The 21,158-nt window shown below is 27.3% G+C and overlaps 1 protein-coding gene across 7 annotated transcripts; it reads left to right on the forward strand.

The window, feature by feature from the left end:
• Positions 1-3,299: 3,299 nt before the first annotated feature.
• Positions 3,300-19,533, forward strand: LOC113560327 (cystinosin homolog). 7 transcript variants are annotated; one of them, XM_026966122.1, is made up of 12 exons: positions 3,300-4,005; positions 13,774-13,862; positions 13,932-14,022; positions 14,120-14,302; positions 14,978-15,118; positions 16,446-16,542; positions 16,613-16,732; positions 16,889-17,059; positions 17,442-17,559; positions 17,625-17,727; positions 17,795-17,861; positions 17,933-17,971. In XM_026966122.1, the coding sequence occupies exons 2-11, from the start codon at positions 13,793-13,795 to the stop codon at positions 17,841-17,843; spliced, it is 1,143 nt and encodes a 380-aa protein (XP_026821923.1). In that variant the 5' UTR covers positions 3,300-4,005; positions 13,774-13,792; the 3' UTR covers positions 17,844-17,861; positions 17,933-17,971. The 7 variants fall into 7 exon arrangements, with proteins under 7 accessions (XP_026821923.1, XP_026821922.1, XP_026821918.1 ...); XM_026966121.1 differs by having other exon boundaries at positions 17,795-17,867; positions 17,933-17,960; XM_026966118.1 differs by lacking the exons at positions 3,300-4,005; positions 17,795-17,861; positions 17,933-17,971 and adding exons at positions 12,745-13,269; positions 13,330-13,520; positions 18,498-19,533.
• Positions 19,534-21,158: the final 1,625 nt, after the last annotated feature.

A 21,158-nucleotide genomic window follows, 5' to 3' on the forward strand; every position in this document is an offset into this window, starting at 1 on the left:
GTAAGGGCTGCCAGTCTTTATGCAATGATCCTGAAAATAAACCGACCCATTGGTTAAAAAACTAATAACTCCCTAATAGACTGACTCATTGCATTTTTGGTTTCTTCTCGCAAAGACGAATTTCTCATACAACCTATGACATATAATCGTAAATTATATCACACAGACATGTGCTTATTTACTAAATACTATTTAAAAAATTGCATATATTTAACATAATAATATAATATATTGTATAATTCTCATTGAAATTGAATTCTATGATATTCGTTTGTCGTGTCTAATCGTCAAAAAAATGTCATTTATTTGTATAAATGGTTATGTACTGATGTTTGTTTTCGAACGACTTGCGTGTAATTTATACGTACCAATGTACCACTACATATAATATTATAATAGCACCTATAATACCGATAATGTCGTAATTTTAATCGTGCGCAATATTATTGTCCGTCGACCAGTGTTTAATGTGTACGACGAATTCGCATATTTAAACAGGCGACGCGCGTGTTTTGCGCATCAATGAATTATTATTACTTTTGTTTTTTACGCGTTCGGGGAAAGAAAATAAATAACTATAAAAAAAAAAATCATGTATACGCCACCGGCGGCGCGTAGGTTTAGGTCATATAATAACATTTATTATAATAGGTATGTGGAATACTCGCATTACATTGCAGGTGACGGTGTGCGCTGTGGACACAAACGACGGTATAAATTATTGTTTGTTAATGAGAATAACATAATATTATTCTCCCGCGCGACCCACTTTATAACAGGCTAGTTGTCGCGCATTACGCGCCGTATAATAATATATTCATAATGTTATAATATATTGGTAGCGAATTTATTAAAATAAACCTGTACATAGCGATATAGTGACCTCACGAGTCATGTAATTATTCGCCGATCTAAACGCGATAATCATCAACTAACACACATTACAATTTGATTGGTTTATTGCTATACGCGTATATCATAAAAGTCAAGTCAGTGGCATGTTCAGAGTAGGGGGTACACATTTTTGACTTGTTTTCAAACAGGTATAGTTAATTTTAATATAATAACTTTAAATACCTACTGAAATATTCAAGTATCATTTTTTTTATACATATATATTACCTATATACTATTATACTTGATTTCGTCCGGGAAAAAAGAACATTTATAAAATACAGAGCTCGTTATATTTTGGTTTTAGTGTACCTTAACCTACCTCAGTGTACGGGCATATTGGTGTCTGTGACAAATTTGACTGGGCTGGCCAATGAATAATGTGCAATTGATGTATTTCGGTTGAAGTATAATGACTCCATGAGCTAATCGGAAAAGTTTATATACCTTCACCCGCTAAAATGGACAATTTTAATACACTTTTTATTTTTGTTTATATCAATAATATATAGCTTATAATTCGGCACATGTAATCAACAAAAAAATGTATTTAGTACCACCTATCAGACGTGGCTTAAACTGCATGTTTCCAGCAACTTACCGGTATCTCAGTTTTTAAAATATCCCTGAAATTTTCATCAAAATCTGTATGGTAGTTTTTGAGTCCATAAACCACACAACCATAACACATTTTATGCATTCACCGTAACTTGACGGTTATTCAATTTTTTCATTTATTTTGTTCTCCAATAAATTATCTTTTATTTTTACTTTTTTTTCTTAACTTAAATTAGTTTGCTACTTTGTTTAAAACATATTTTACGTTGGATTTTTTTTCAAATAATAAAAATGTATTTGGCTGGACACGAATACAATTCAGAATTAAATTTTCTGTCGGACGATTTTCAGCATTGTGGTATATGTAGTTTGTTCTAAACTACAGATGCAGGCATCCCTTCCTACATTTTTGATGCAAAATTACAGACATAGGACGATATAAGATCTAAGATTTGATTCTGTAGTTGCCATCGTGCAATGTCTTTTGATCGCTTTATTTGTTTAGATTTTATTTACTTCCGCTCCCAAAAAAATCTCACGCCAATTATTATAGTCACGTATAATCAATCACTGAGATAACCGATATTTGATTGATACGATGTTATCAGAATACCGGTTTTATGTAGATGCACATGTATTTATAACATATGTAAAATATTGTATTATATTTTATCGATATTAGATATTAATGATATTATGTTACATTTCGAACGTTTGTACACGGTATCGCGGGTTCAAGGTCTATCGCACACAACGTTTATTTTTGATTTCGAAAACAATATTTGAAGTATTATTATAATAATATAAATATTTATATAAGTACTCGTTATGATAAATTTATTATGTAATACATTGTGTGCTTACGAACCTGGTACAAAATTGTGATTTTTTCAGTTCACGCGAATTCGCGTCTTCGAGAACGAACCGTCCGTCCGAATTCTGAGTATAGTATTTATGATAAGGTCAAACTTCTCGAATCTACATAATGTGTATATTATAATATTATATACTACAACATTTTAGTAAGTTTATAACAATATTCATCATAATTTCATTCGATTACAGCCGTTTTCTCATAATAATAATATAGTAACATTAAAGCTCAAAACATTTAATGCATTCTCAAACCTCAAAAAATTCGCTTAAAATCCTTACAAATTATAATATAATTTAAATAATCCTTAATATAAACTACAATAAGTGTACTGAAATATGCATTTAACATTTTTAAAAGTAAACAAGTATCAAGTTAGGTCATAGTTAATTAGTTAATGTAGACCGATATGTAGGTAGGTACCTACTAATAATCTATAAAAAAAAAAAAAAAAAATAGTTATACAGCCTGTGTAAAATGAAAACAATTATTCATAAAATATGGTGTGTAAAAAAATGTTATTCGGCGGAATTCATTACTACGAACAGAAGCAAAATTTAGAAAACAAGATAAGATAAAAAGTATATAAACAAAGCCAAAAATGTCAAAATATACAAAAAAATAAAAGTTGAATCGACTGTTTCATAATTCGAACTTTTTGTTAGAAAATCTATATCACCGATAGAAAATCTCTAATATTATCGTGCGCAACAGATGAGCATGTAGTGTTGTTTGGTTCGCAAGGAAAACGTAAGTAAGAGTGGGTGAGGAAACCAGCTAGATTCGATTTTTCCTCCTAAAATAAAATTTGAAACTCTTAGTAAGTGCGAATATGACGGGGGAAGTAGTGCGCTGGTTTGGAGGGGGATTGGATCGCGATTGGTGACGAAATTTCACGCGGGAAAGGCTCCCGAGGTCGAGCGGACGACCGGCCGCCAAGTATTGTTATTTATTATAACATTATTACGACGGACGGTCGAGGTAAATGTCGCGCGCGCGCTCGTTATTTGAAACTCGCCGCCGCGCGTCTATTATGCGATTACGCCGGTCCTCCGCGATTCTTCTTATTTGAAAAACGCCGTGATCGTAGTACATAATAATATGATAATTATTGTATAATATTTATTTTCTACCGATAAAAAATAAACGGACGTCGATTTACATAGATTATTATAATACATTATTTATATGATTATAACATAATATTACATTTTACAATCGGTTTTTTGTTGATTTTCCTACTCTTTTATCTTATTCTCATACATTCTTCTTCGTCTTCTTCGCCTTCCTCGAATCTGACGCAAGGCAACCGTCCGGTTAGGTCATCTCTTGTGTACGGTCACCACTATTATTCGAATTGCGCTTATAAATTATTATTATGATAAACATACGTAACAATATTCTTTGGGAATAATGCGATTTATCAAAAACATAATATAAAACATTAATACCATGTTATAATCATAATCGTCTGAAGCTACCGCCGAATCGTCTACGTTCCCTCCACCGACCGGCGATCAAAGGCTGATAATATATATCATTAGCTGCATCGCACTAATCGCCGAAGACGATTATCGATCGGAACAGACGACAATCTCGCGTCAGTCTGCCACCGACTGTCGCAACACTCGCCCGCGGAGCAGAGCAGTCGACTGCAATAACAGATATAATAATAATCGGTAAGTAATCATGATATTACATAGTAAATGTTATTCTGTTATTTCTTATGCCTTGCCAAGTTCACTTTTCGAGCTTTCTAGTACAAGTCGTATAATACGACGATCAACCCTCTAACACTGCAATTCTCGACGTCATTACAGTATAATACCTATAAAGTGGGCTACAGCATACGACCCATTTTATTTTAGGACAATTATCTTTATTTTATTTTTTCATCTCTTAATATACTTACAATAATATAATACTGTTATTTCTTCGATTGCCGAAAAATACATATATTATTAAAACGTCGTTTATTTATGGCGCGGAAAAACTATAATTAAGTATTTTATATTTTGTGTTGCTTACACGCGGAAGCTGTTATACGCTTTCATTTTTATAATGACATCCATGTATAAATTATATTATTATAAGCAATTATTAGAAATTATAATATTATTCTGATGTTATACTTTCGTAAATTTACAAAATGACAATAATATAATAACATTATATTACGCCTGTCCGTGAATACATCGCTCTCGAACGGTATATCATACAATAATAATAATAATAATTAAGTTTATTGTTCTTCGTTTTCAATAAACCCGGTGTCGGTACAATAGTTGTAACGGGATCATGTTTCGCCATAAGCGCATTTATTAATCATGCACCGAATATCGAATCCAAACAAATAGATCAGATCATTCTGTTCGACCAAACGTTGACGATATGATAATATTATATTTAAATACTTACATTTTACAACCGTACCAATATGGATATTCGGGCGAGGCATTACTTATGTATATAAGATATTTTTATTTACGAAATCGGTGATATTTTTTTTCGAACTATTCCAATACTTTTTCCGTGCGAGTGATCTGTATAATTAGGCTCGTAGATATAATATATCACCGAAACAAAATTTAAAATTGTTGGTATTCAGCGTTACATTGTTAATAAATATAATATAATATAGACTATAGAGCATTGAACTTCAAAAGTCCTTTTTGAGATATTGTTTATTTTGCATTTCATTGTTTATTATTTGTTCTATGGTCTTATCGACTTTTATAAGAATATCGTTAAGAATTAAATTTATAAAAGTACTAGGCGTATATTGTTTGGTCTAACTCTCAGACCGAACCAAACTGCTCTAGAGTATAACTGTATTAGTATATACTACTATGTAAGGTTAAGTTTTTATTTGGAAATTTTAAGGTTTCTAATTAATTTAAATGTTAATAGTATTATAATATATTAATATAAATTAAATATGTCACATGAAACGTTAAAAAAAATACTTAGGTAGCAATGTTACATGTGTTTAATTCTAATGCATAAAATATTATTATCACTTCATCTTTTATTTTAATTATCTTTAATTAATTGATTTGGAATAATTAACGTATGTTTACACAGACGAATCACACATAGGACAAATGATAACAAACATTTCATTTATCGACTGTTAAAGTACAACTAGATACAACCGATAATATTATTGAATATTTGGTACCCAATAGGTTAATAAACTATACCTCTATTGAATTATAATTATTTACTGGGAGTTCAGTTTGGATTTGTGTCATATCTCAAACAGTTTGTACATACTGCGTAGATATAACAACAATATTACAATACCTGTGGTAGGTAGGTACTACATACGCCTTGGGTTGAAAGTAAAGTGTTTATACAACGCCATGGCAGTATGGCACATCGCACATCGGAATGTAAACATGTATAAATAAATCGATAAAACAAAATAATTATTTTAATTTCGTTAAAACCCGTACAAATTAACTAAACGTGTCACCAAACAGTCAGAACTAGTAAAATTGTAAAAATGACATTATAGAAAACGTGTAGCATATCGTTAAAATAATATAATAGACAGACCAGTGACTACAACTGTTATAAACTTATAACTTATACCTAATGCTGTATATTCAAACATCACGGTGAAGTCATCGATAATAATATATCGGAATACAGCTATAATATCACTATAAATATTATAGATATTAAAAAAAAAAAAAAGTTTTTATTATACTATATATAGTATTATTATTTATTATAATATAGTCAAGTGTTTTAATCGAATAACGCGTCTACCGATAAAATATACTCGTATATACCTAATATAGGTATCAAAATATCTCTACTGTGCGGTGAACTATGGTCTACATTAGAATTTTAAATTTTAATAAATTGCACCAATAATGGTAAAATATAATGTATACCTAAAACCTATAGACGAGCCGTGCAGATTTCAATAAAATGCTCGAATGCTCGATGAGAAAATCAAATTAATATACGTGTATAATAAAATAGTAATCAATGGCTAAACAGTTTTTAGTAAAAACGAAGGTATAGGACATATTATAGGTACGTAGGTAAAAGGAAAATTAATAATTATTTATTGGGAGTAAAATTATAAAAGTAAATTACACTTGATAAAAAAAAAAATCACTGTGCATAAAAATTAGTCAACTATTAATAACCAATGGTATTATACTATCATTATCATTATTTTGTATACTTTAAATTATATAAATTAAATTAATAATGATGTACAACTGGACACTTTGGATATTATTTCCTCATGTATTTTTCCCTTTCAGTTATAATTTCTATGAATTTTTTAACTAGTTATTTTTACGATAGATGTTTTTTCTGGTTTATCGTATAAGACAATAGTAAGAATAAAAATCTAATAATATATTGTTAGTTATAAATAAAACATTTTACCAGCAGTTATTAGAAGCTAATACTATATAATAATAGTAATAATAGTAGTAATTGTTATTAAATAATTATTTTATAAACATGCATGATATTAACATAAATTTTTTTAAATATTGTTACTACGTTTGTGTTAAATGTAAAATGTGAAGCCGTGTATGTATGATTTATATTTTCATGAATGTAATAAAATATTTTTTTAAACTAAATGTATTTCATAGTACTTTTAATTTTTACTTTGAAATAAACGTAAACACAAAATGATAATGTAAGGTTATTTATAGTATAATTAATTCTAAATATTCATTAATAAAATAAAATTAAAATAATATTTGTTATACAAATTTAAATTTTTCGTTTTAAAGTTTAAATTACAATTAATAAGTAAGTAATCATAATGAAGTATAAATGCATGGAACACACAGGATTTATCTAGGAGTATTTTAATTTTAAAATGTCTTGATATTTTTACTGTAATGTTGTTACTATTTCATTAAATATTTTCATGATAAATTATTTTCTAGGAGAATGAATCATATTTAATATTTTTTACGTATTACGTTTTATATAGTTTTGGAAATGTTGGCTTCTAAACAATATATTCTAAAAGTATGACCATTATAATCACAACACTATTACTTATAAGAGTGTCAGTGTCCTATTCTTCAAATATACAAACCAATAATTATAAGTATAAAGCTTAATATATTTCAATAGAATATATTAGCAGTTTCACCGCGTTCACACATAATATACTATATGTTTAACATTTTAACTATAGTGATTTTTAAAATAGTGTATTTGTTTTCTTTTAAACATTTCTAGTTTTGGGTATGACAACATAATTTATACATAAGGTTATACATAAATAGTTTTTTAATTTTTAAATAATTAATTTGCCAAACACAGTTTTTGTATGCAACAAATCATCATTAATGAAAAACAATTGTTATGAAAATTTTAAAATGAATATTTTAGTCACTTTCTTACAATAAAATAAGTGTCATATTATACTCTCAATTTCTATTCACACCATTTTTGATTTTCAAATTTAACTCAACTGTTTATCTCCAATGTTGATTTGTATAAGTTATTTATTTTTATTCTGCAACATCTTTACATCGATATAATTTTGAATAATCTATGGAAATACATCTAAAAATGAGACTAAGCGTCTAAACTTCTCAAAAGTATTTCAAGCCTACCCTCCTAAAACCAACTAAAAATTAATTGTAATATTTTCTTACACAGACATTGTTCAAAATGTCATAGAATATATATGATTATACTAAATATATTAAGTACTTACCTATATACAAATATTTTTTTCAGTAAAAATCGGTTAATAAATATTTTTACCCTCCCCTTTCCCATACAAAAAAATATTTTCTATAAACTGCCTGAGTGAACTGAGGCAACTGAGTACTATCTGCTACTGTTTTATAAAAAAAACACAGCTAAACCATAGAGCTTCCTTATACCTTGCATAAAAAGTTTAAATTCAACATAAATTCCATAAAAGTTTTTTGTGTAGGTACGAAAAATCAATTCCGCGTACACGAAGACGGACGTTTGAACTTCAATCGCTTAAATAACACAATAAAAATAGGTTATTTATGTACAATCAAATATATGCACGTTTTTTTATATTTTTAAATTTAAAATCTTTTATATTTTTTATTCATACACTAATATAGATATATTTTTGAGGTTTTTGATATCTACATAAAACTAAAAAAAAATAAACAATTTAAAAACGAGAATAAAATTGTAGGTATTTTCGAATACTATTATAATCAGGGACCTATTTTATATTAGGTAATAATCTACCTTTTATCCAGTCCATCCGCGAATAATATCATCAGATTTCCGCCAATAATGAAAGCTTTGGTTGTGTTTTTTTAGTTTTATATTGTGAAACCATTTGAAATAATACATCATCCAATTAAACAACAATTGACGCATATATTAAAGTCATTACACTCAAATAATTTTACATATCTATACTATGTAAATTATAATACATACCTACCTAATATATAATAATGCTTTTATAGGGACATAAATTTGTTAATTCAATCTAGTATTAACAAGCTTAAAAGTTAAATTATCATAATTATTATTTTTAAACTAATTACCTAGCTACTTAATACGAATTACGATCGAATATAGTGGTGATTATTTATAAGCATTAATGCAGAATTACATACTAATAAAAGATTATTATTTATTCGAAATAATTATGTTATAAATGTTTAACTAAAAACATTTTTTAGAATTTCAAAAAACCTAATATGTAATATCTTATTAATCTATTTCTATTATTATTATTCTGCGATGAAAATATTTTCATTCGTGACATGATCTGTAATGTTTTATAGATAAATCTCACATACCTTGTATTATTTTATAGACTACATCTAATAATTGATAATCATTTTCAGTAATAATTTAAAATTTGTATTCATGAAACAATAAATAAAAATATGTTTTAATATTTTGGGTTAATGGAACTTAATGAAAAAAATTATGCTTATCACTTGTGACAACTCAAACGTCTAAAACCACATTCTTCCCAGTTACATAAAAAAACTTAACAAGTTGAATACTTTTTAATAAATAACCATAAACAAATGTAATATAAATAATAAGTTTAAACTCAAATACGTATTTTAATTAACTTAATTTTAGTCAATTAAAAATTAATATCGAATTAGTTTTCATTTGGCTTTATATGATGTGGTTTTTTTTTGTTTTCATATTTATAGGTTACTACGAATTAAAAAGAAATCGAGTATAAAAATATTAAATTTTGAAACTATGATTAACATATTGTTACATTAATAATAATAGATAGATATGTTCGCGTAGTATTATCCTAATCAATTTAAGTTGTTTAGTTTAATAAGATAAAACCCCTTTTATTATGAAATAACTTTTTTCATTTTAAGACAGTTATTATATTATTATAATATGTAGTATATAATATATTATGTATAATTTATCAAAACTATTTCACTAAAAGTTTGATAACTAGTAGCCCACTGAAATATTTGACTAATCGCATTCTAATTTAACTTTAAACTAATTAATGATCAGTTTAGGAAATTGTTTAATAAGTCCACAGTCTACCGGATGTCCGTAACGTACTAACGTAAATATATTATATATATTATATATAAAGTATACACAATACACATACATAGTGTATAATTGCAGTGTTTGTCCTCGTTAATTTAACTTTTTCCAATGAATATTATTAATTATTGAATATTATTGATTAATTATTACATAGAATTACAAATGGCTACGACTTGCATAATTATTATAGTTATTCATATCATTATTTGGTTTGCCTAAAATAAAAATGAATTGCAATTTTTTTTTTTGTTTGGGACAAAAAATTTCTAACTAACTTTAAATGTGTATTTCATATTTATATAGAGCTAATAATGTTTTGAGTAAATAATTCAACAGTTAATAATTACCATAATAACAGTATATATTTGTATGTTCACATCACTTTTTAATAAGGCAATTTTTAATGTTTAAGATGAAATATCTCCTTTAAGCTTATTTTTTCCGTCGAACACAAGTTAACATACATTTTCAAAAAAAAACATAATGTATATTCATAACACTTGTCATTTTGTGTTACACTGAAAAAAAGCTTGGGGATATTCCCCCTTAAGTTTTAAAAATCTAACTGCTGAAAAGTGCTTTAAACATAGGTACACATATAATATACTATAATTACTTATTACCATGGTCCATGACTTCCACTGGGTATATTCAAATAATAATTGTAAATTTTTTTTAAGTTTAATCAGGAAGTGGGTATAACAATTAACAATTATTGGTGGATTTATAATGGGTCTATAGATGTCTCTCCTATATAAATATAAAGTTAGAATATTAATGCTATCCCAATTAATTATAGTTTTTCTTTTTTAAATAAAATAATTTATAGGAAAAATTTCAAATCCCGCTTACGAGTAAAATATCTTAATAATTATTGTTGTGTTTGTGTACAGTTAGTTTAATTTCAGTGGACGTGCACGAGTAGAACAAACGCGACGGATACGCTATGTGGATAAACATATAATAATTTATAATTATAAGTACCTTTATTGCTATATATATATATATATATAGGTATTATCATTGATTAAAAATAGTATTTATAATCAACGGTATTAGGTATTACAAATTATGTAAATATTATCATAATTATTGAGTAGTAACCAGTAGATATAGGTACACGAAATTATATGAACTTATTACTGCAATTTTATGTAGCTACGCATTTTTCACAAGTAACAAGATATAAGAACATACAATGTAAAATATTCAAATATTTAAAAGTGCTTGAATATTACAATAAACTTACAGGAATACCGTATAAAACAGGGGCAAGTGATGAGTACCGTTTTATCTGTAGTTTATTACGTATAGGTACAGTAATATAAGTGTCGAGTGGGTCATTGTATGAATAATGATTAATGGATATGTTAAATTTTAATTCAATGATATATCATTCAATCATTGCTCTTTGCAGTATGCAAAAAAAAAATAATTCTGAACGGAAACAGTCTGTCAGCCTGTATTACTAATTGTCTTTAATGATATGATATATTTGATATTACTATAACGAGCTCATGAATCTCAGTACTCATACAACATATTTTTACGATAATCATTAGCTAGTATTTGGACTCCTAAAGTCCTGCCGAATATTGTATTTAAAAATAACATCATTATAATGTTTTGTTTGAGTAATTATAAATTAAAGTTAATATACCTAAATTACTTTATATTGGTCAATTAAGTTAAATTTGTCAATAAATTAGTTTCAAATACTTATACATATAAAAAATCGTAAGTACATAAATATTTAATATTTTTAAATAGCTTTAATAATAATTTACCTATGAAGAATCTTTTATTTTCAATTGTTTTAACCGAACAAAACATTTTTAATTTACATTTGGGGGAAAAAAAAAATTATAAACTCACATGTTTATAAAAAGCTTGAAAAAATGTTTTGCATTTTGAATTATCTGCAACAAAATAAGAAAATTAATTAAATCAAAATTTAGTTTTCTTTCTTTTTTTTTTTGTAAAATAATAAACATAATTTTGACCTCCCAAAAGCACTAACTTGATCCAATTTACTACTGCGAAAAAGCCACTTTCAAAGTTGAATAACAGAACATTTTATTCCACCGTGAATCGTATAGATAAACCATACACACACATAAAAAAAACATAGGTACTTCATTAATAAGTAAATCATTATAAAATCATTATAGCTTCGCTTAGACTGTACAATCCAACATACAAACACAGATAGGTAATATTATGTTCTTAACTCTGAGTTTGATAATAGGCTTTAATATTAAAGCTAACGGACAAGCCGATTGGTTCCGCTGAACGCAAACTTGCTAACTAGTAAGTAGTAACTAGTATTAGTAATACCCCGGGTGGATCCAGAAATTCATCAAGGGGGGGGGGTAATTAAAATATATCCATCAGATACTATTCATACCTACTAAATAACATACTTGTTAATATAAATATTATTTTCTTATTATAATATTCACCATTTAGAATTCATTCTTACAAACTGGTATCAACGACAACATTTTTATACTTTTATAAATTTATAAAATTTAAATATAATAAGTTCAAGGGGGAGGGGGGTATTTACCCTTTTACCCCTCCCTTAGATCCGCCACTGAGTATTACTAGTAATAATTAGTAACTACATTATAATGTTACGCGTAGGTCAGAGAGAGAGAGAGAGAGAACACAATAATTAACGCGTTGACATTGACACAATAATAATAATAAATAATTATTATTATTTTACATAGTTATAATAGTATGCGAGATGCGACACGCTTTGATCGGATCGATGGCATGCTGCTGCTGAGCAGATTTATGTTGTTTGGAGATAACAACACAGCCGTAGAGTATAATAATTTACTGAGGCGGCAGTACTGTTATCACCTCACGACCCGTCTTATCTCAAGCGCGCGGGCGTTCCGCATTCAAAATCAGCTATCGTCTATCGACCACCGAGCTAGTCAATTGTAGCTGCTTATTGTTTTCCGCCTCTTAATAATTATAATAGTTTTTTATTAAAATAAATATCTACTTTTAATACCCGGACCGATGATAACTATAATTTGCGCACGTCTGACCTACATGGCTGCTTCACGTTGTACGGATGAACGTGTTGTAATAATAATATGTTAGCGATCACAATAGTCTCGTTCGATGCGTTACGGCCAGTATTGTGTTCGCGATGATAACGGTCGGCCGGAATACTGTGCAGAAATTCACGGGCATTGATTATTTTTGCGACCGGCTCGTTCGCCACCGATTCATAACGACTTAAGATTAATAAATAATAATGCAGTGCACAACCGTGTTAATCGTCCGTCTGTCGTATCGCTTGAAATAAACCACAGTGATGATAACAACGTGTACACGGTAGCCGGTCGGTACGTGCAAATCGGATAACTGTATGGGTAATACACTTCGAAAATAATAGTAACATGTAATACTAAAATATATTTGACCTCGGCTAGTGTTTTGACACGCGAGACGGAGAATGGGCTGCAGATGCCGTCACTGCAGTAATCGACCGACGGATCCATTCAATAATTACTATTGAAATAATCAAATAATTTTTTTATGATGTGTGCGGGTCAAGAATACGGCGGACGCCGGTCCCGTTCTCGGATAGCACGTACATCCGATCGGCTACCACTGTTGTCAGGTACCTAACGAAACGAATAACGATCGATATTCATCAGTTCATCATCATCATAATTGTCGTTCGCTCGACTGCGGTTTCGCGAATTTTTTCAGACAAATAATAATAACACCACACTCACACACACTCACATGTGTTACATATGTAAATACAAACAATTACAATACGTTATTATAATGCACATGTTGTTTGGACTGCAATTGCGTCAGAGTGTGTGCGCGTTCGTTTTTAATGTCAGTCTTTTTTTATTTCCTAGCTATCTCAGTCTGCAACCGATGAACGTCCGACTTGAAAAATTTGTCATGAGGAATCTCGTCCGAGTCGCGTTTGTCCTGATCGCTTGCAGTAAGAACAATTTCGTCGAGCGACTCGTACTATGTGTTTTAAGTTAACATTAATTGATTTCTCTGACAGGTGTATCCCAGACATGCGCAAGTTTTTCGTTCAACATCAAGGATTTGGTACTGTTGGTGAATGACTCAACAACACTCACATTGACCTTAACGTAAAGACCTTCACAATGTTTTATTTTATTTTTTTGGTTTTGTTACCTACTTATAATATATCACAGTTTAACCTGACCTATACTTTTTTTATTCCAGGGACAATGTACCAGGAAATACCACATTAATCCTCAGCACTAATCATAAAGATTTACTGACGACAAATATTACCAGAATAGAAGTCACTAATTCTACAAGTCCAAGTATATGGCCAATTGAATTGTTTGGTCATGATGCTGGTCACGACTTACTTAAAGTTGATGCATTTCCTCCTTCCATAAAGTAAAAAAAATTATGAATTATATTTTAAGAATCTGTTAATATATAATTAGGTCACTGATATATTTATAAAAAAAATAATTCTCGTATGAAGCCTATGTTTAAATACTTTATTTAATTTTTAGAGTATCCAATACTGAACAGTACCTATATATTATTATTTGTTATTCATCCTTGACATAAGTCTGTTGCAGATTGCCTTCAGCAATTATTATTGTATTGCTCAATAATACAATTACTATTATCTTACATTAAATTTAATGATTTACTTAACAGAGGTGGTAGTAAAGTATTTTTAACATAACATAAGCATTGATTATTTTTTATTCCGTATATTTTCATAAAAATATTATATTTAAAAATTAGAAATTTTAAACTGTATGAGAAAAAAAAATAATTTCTCTATTTTGAAATCTAAATAATATGTTTTGTATAGAGTAATAACACTTTGTTTTAGATACTTAAATACTATAAATGAATATTTTACATTACAATACTCTTAACTGGAGAACACATTATATGTATTTTATTTTAAACAATTTATTATTTGTGTCATGCATTCCTAATTATAATATAATTACATTTTTAAAGTTTAATTTTGTTTTTTGTTTTTACACAATTATAATTTATATATATATATATATATATATCTAGGTATTATAATATTTGTTATTACAGATCCAGTGATGCTTTTGTGAGAGTTACTCTACAACATTCAAATGAATTGGCTTTAGTCAGTGTTGTTGTTGGATGGATTTATTTTGTCGCATGGTCAATATCATTCTATCCTCAGATGTATGAAAACTGGAAACGTAAAAGGTAACTCATATTGAAGTGTTTTTCTAAAATATTTAAACCTATATATTAGTAATTTTTACTATTATAGAATTGCATAAGAAATACAATTATATTATAGAAAAAAAAATATTTTCTTATAATTATTACAGATACAGTTTTGAGGATTGTACCTATGACTCAATTGAATTTATTAATAATTTAAATTTAATTTAAAAATATTAGAAATGTTATTATTGTTCATTCTTATGGAATTTGTCTTTTTCCTAGGATAGTATGTACATTTTTATCTGTACAAAATTACAATATATAATAATTTTTACCATAATTTCATTGTTTTTTTGATAATTTTTTAAGAATACAATAATCATTGAATCTTTTTTGTGGTTATAGTAATTGAACATACTATTATGTTGGTTCTGCAATATACTATTTTGAATGTACCAATTTTTATTAGATTTATATTGTGTATGACTAAGTTTTTGATAAATTATGTTAGTACAATGTGAACCAATAAAATAAAATAAAATTAGTGAAAGTGGACATATCCCTTTTGTAGTAAGTGATTCAAATGTTCTATTGACATATTATATCATTATATTTTATATGGTATGGCTTCCGAGGCAGATTTTATTACAGGCACTCACACAAGAAGCCTTATATAATTTATATAACATTTATAACAAAAATATATAATAATTACCAAATTACAAATTAATAATTTAAAATTTAAAATTTTTAAAACTAAAAAAAAAAAATAATTTTATTATTAAGAACTATTTTATTATTCATTTGTTGGTGATTACTATGGTAATTACTTCATATTTGATGAAGTATTAATCTATTCAATTGAATTATTCTACATGGTAAACATCCGTTAGACAGCATATGTTTAATTTATGAGTGTTATAATGATTGATAATTTATTAGAAATTCAATGGTTTTAAGTAAAACTTGAACATACTAATTCCAACTATTAGTAAATTTATTTTAGTTATTTCAATTGAAAGACCTTTATCCGTAACATTAAACATTATTAGTAGGTATAAGTTATTGGATCAATTTATTGTTTTGGTTTTTGTAAATCCTGTGTATTGTGCAATATTAACATACAGATTGTATTTATTCATTTTTATTTTTATTCCAAGCAGAATTTATTAAATTACATATTCAATTATATTATTAACAATTTCATTCTTTAAATTTGTTTCATTATTCAACAATTTTAATTTTAAATATTTAATTTTTTTTTTTTATGTTATTAAAAATAATATTTTTTTAGTATAATCCGGCACACGAAGCTTAGATAAAATCTGATAAGTACATTAATAATTTGTATTATTGTTTTTAGTGTTGTAGGTTTAAATTTTGACTTCATTGCATTAAACTTGGTTGGATTTATTTTATACTCGATGTTCAATGTTGGACTGTGGATACCTGAAATTGAAGTAATATTAGTCATCAATATCTTTTGATTGTCTTTTATTGACCTGTCTATGTTTTATGTTGTTTAAATAGAAAGATTATATTGCCCGAAATCCTAGAGGACTAAATCCAGTTCAATTAAATGACATATTCTTTTCCATTCATGCTGTATTTGCTACTTTAATAACTGTGACCCAATGTTATTTCTATGAGGTAATCTTTAGTGAATATTGTTTATTGAAATTGCTTATATAATAATATTATCATTATTATTAAATTATTGCATCAAATTATAAAACATGTATGTTATGTAAATAATTTGGTTAATAAGTGTCCAGTTTTACTATTAAATATTTATATATTTTGCAGAAAGGTGATCAACAAGTTTCTCGGACAGCCAAATCAATCATGTCTTTATACGGATTAATATTAGCCGTACTACTAGTTCTTGTATATTTACAAAAGATAGTATGGCTGGACTTCCTTTATTATTGCTCATATATCAAGTTGACCATAACACTCATCAAATACATTCCACAAGTATGTATTACGCTTTTCCTCTAAAAATACCCAAACCAGTTATTAAATAGAACAAATAATTTGTTTCTGTATTCACTAAAATAAACATGCCTTGTGAAATCATCTATTTTTACATCTTTATTACAGCTGTTTGGAACGCATTCCTTACTATAAATGTATTTAGTCAACATTTCATAATAAATCATAACTTATTGAAATAAACATCTTTAACTTAGTTTTATTGGTAGATCATTGTTATTAAAAATCTAAAATTAATATATACTTAAAATTGTTTTTTGGTTTTAAAAATTTTCATAATATGCTATTATAGTAAAATAATATTGAATACATTATGTGTATCTTATAATTTTTGTGTTTTAAAATAGAAATAAATTATTTCTAGGCGGTAATGAATTACAAACGTAAAAGTACAATTGGCTGGAGTATCGGCAACATATTCTTGGATTTTACAGGAGGACTACTTAGTATATTGCAGATGATTATTAATGCATACAACTACAGTAATTTTATTTTTGTACAATAAATATTGTATTTGTGAATTTATTAACATTTTATTTTATTGTAGATGATTGGGCTTCAGTATTTGGTGATCCAACCAAATTTGGTTTGGGTTTGCTTTCAGTAATCTTCGACATACTGTTCTTCTTACAACATTATGTATTCTACAGGTATGTGCCACGCTTGATATTTTGCATTGTGCATGTTGTTGCTTATTGCATGTTTACCGTATTGTAGCCATCGTCTGCTTTTTGAGAAAAAATCAATTAAGAATTGGAAAATGTAACCCCTGTCTTGGCAAATGGTTCTGGTGATATAATGATTATCAAAATTAATGTACACTTAATGAATCTTCTTATTCTTTAATATTTTCAGTCCGAAGAGTTCGAAAATATATGATCTCACAGGTTGCACATAATTTTAGTATTGAAATAATAAATATTTTTTATTTTATTTTGTTATTATTACTATTATTATTATTATTATGATTATTATTATTAGTCTATTTATGTAGTATAATATGTAAAGTTTAATTTATAAATTTAACTTAATTAAAGAGAGTTCATGTGAATAATGATATTTTTATTAAAAATAATCATGAATATTATTATTGTTGTTTTATTGTGTTCAAATATTATATTTTTGTTTATTATTATCAAATTTATATTGAAAACAATTATAAAATCATATACGCTCATTTGTATGCTTTTTAGTTTATTCATCACTACTCGTTTTGTTCCTTAGTTCAGTTCTGTATGCTTTTAATGTAGACATGTACAACATTCTTATTAATATATATTTTTAAGGCTTAAACACATTTCAGAGCATTAGTATTTCACATTCTTCAAAAAAATAAAACAACAATTTTTTACTTAAATTTTTTTTAAGCATACAACTATTGTTATTTATTATTGTTGTTGTTATTGTTTTTTTTTTCTAGTGGAGTTAACTATGCAGAATTTGAAAATTATAATGAGGTAGAAGAGGATGATGAGGTTACTAATTCAGAAGAGCACCCTAAACCAACTGATAAATCAGATGACCAGATATGTTAAAAACAATTTTTTTATTTTTAACAATTGACTTTGATTATGCTTAACATCATAATTTCATAGGTACATCTAAACAAGACTGAACATATCTACTAACACCAAAGTTATTTTAAGATTTATTTATTTTTGTACAATATTCATTCTATGTTTTATACTTATATTTTAATAACTAATTTTTACACAAATGTGAAATATCATTTTTTGTAGGAAAGAATAATTTTTTAGATTTTGATTTCTATTGTTAGAGATTACGGAGCTTAGTGGGGTTTGGCTATTTTCAAAGCCATCTTTAACATACCACCTAATTTCTCAAAAGATGCAATAACTTATATATTATTGTGTATTATATATATATATATATATATATATATAATATGTTGTGATAGACCTGATAACTAAATCTCAAACCACTGAAGAGTATTCAAGGTATTTATTATCATAATAATTGTATAATGATAAAATTTACAAAATAATGGAAAAACAGATTTTATAGATATTAATACTGAATCGTGTATACCTAGTTACTACCTGCTGTCAGTGGCAGAGCCAGGTTTTTTTTTTTTTTAGGGGGGGCCCAACATTTTTATACTTTATTCATATCATATCATTTTAGAAACACAATATTTAGAATTTAATTTTTGGCCTTACATACATAATATAACTGTCAAGGGGAGGCCTGAGCCTATTGCCTCCCTTGAATCTAGGCATGCTACTATACTAGATAGTAACTATAGTAACTATTACACGTTAACCATGACTTAATAATTAGTGTTAATTGAATATGTGATATCATAATTAAATTACTAGCTTTTGATTTGTTGTAACATTTAACGTGTAATGTATATACATCACTTATTGTAATTTTTTTGTAAGCACATATGTAAAAATTGTCAGTATACATGAATACAGAATAATAGTGTTTAACTATAGTTGGTATACAAAATATATTAAACCTAGGTATATTTTGATTACCTACAAACTATTAGTAATATAAATTTAATTTACCCAATATTGAAAACAATGAATGATTGCAAATCAGAGCTCAATTAAAATTAGTCACTTAATATACACTCAAATAGGTACTCAATAATCAGTATAGATACCTATAATAATATAATATTTATTATATGTATTAGGTATATATAAAAAATTCAAAACCAATGACCGAATAAAAAAATTATTTTTACACTTGGAATAAAAAGAAATATTCTACAGTTTTACACTAATTACTAATCATAATAATACATATGTAAAATCCTAGTCCTTTATAGTCCCTACTGATTATACTGCTGAAAATTACTCATCACTACGCAGTCTAGAATGTTAAAAATCGTTTCGGTAAAAACATTGTAGGCCCGTCGATGAATTATCATCCGATGCACTACGGTTTTGTCAGGTAATTAGGGTCTAAATACTATTTTTTGTTTAGACTGTAGCGAAAAAAAATAGTTACAGTAATATACGTATAGTGTCCAGACTGTCAATACTGACTATTATGGTGGTGCATGGTGTATCTTTATGTTAACGTATTAAGTATAGCGTAGGCAATAGATAATAAAATTGAATACAAAATTTATTGATTTGGAAATTAAGTAAATAAACCCAACAAACATAGTCGTACACAGAAAAATATTTTGGGTGGGGGGATACAAATAATCTTGGTAAGTGGTGGTGTATAAAATAATGAAGAAATAATTTCTAAGTTTTCATTATGTTAGAAAATTTCGGGAGGGGGAGTTGAACCCAAAAAGAACCCTTGTCTACGGCTTTGCCAACAGATGTTATATTATGAGACATGAGTTAACAAACTAACAATTTACCAAGGCCAGTGCATCATTTTATGTATTGGCACTACACTAGTAGTGGATGTAGTACTACACAGTAGTAGTGATTTACCGTGGATCGTATATTGTATTGTTAAATTGTTCATTGATGTTGGTGTACGTCATCAACAATCAACCTTCGACAAATAAAAAAAAAAGTGAGTAGCTAACAAAATAAAATAATGACTGCACTGATCATGGCAGATCAGTGAATAAAACAAATATGTTATTGAAACAAAAAAAAAGCATTGACATAAATCAAAATAATTCACAGTGATGACGAGCATAGGTATTGAATTTTAACTCTATACCTAATATTCCAAATTCCTTGATTATCTTATTAAGTTTAAGTATTGTAGACACAAAGTTCGGATACGTTCTCAAACTTATTTCATCCACCGCTCACTTTGAGAATCAAGAATTTTCCAGCCCCTAAAATTTTTTAAGTTTGACTATCTGTAGACTATATCGTATCTTAAAAACAGTAATTTTTGGGTCTTATACTACTCCCTTGAATACTATTAACGCCCACTTTGAGAATGACTGCGCTTAACCTATATGTCAAGAAATACCATCGAGCTAATAAATTATTATTATCCCCATAAATAGGTAGTCTTCATCGTTTTTACAATCATGAAACTATTTTAAATAAATGCGTTGAATATAAGTGTATATTATTTTAATTACATTTCTAATATAGATGTATAATTATTGCGAGTACCTGCC

This window comes from Rhopalosiphum maidis, chromosome 4, assembly GCF_003676215.2.
Source record: "Rhopalosiphum maidis isolate BTI-1 chromosome 4, ASM367621v3, whole genome shotgun sequence".
NCBI lineage: Eukaryota > Metazoa > Arthropoda > Insecta > Hemiptera > Aphididae > Rhopalosiphum > Rhopalosiphum maidis.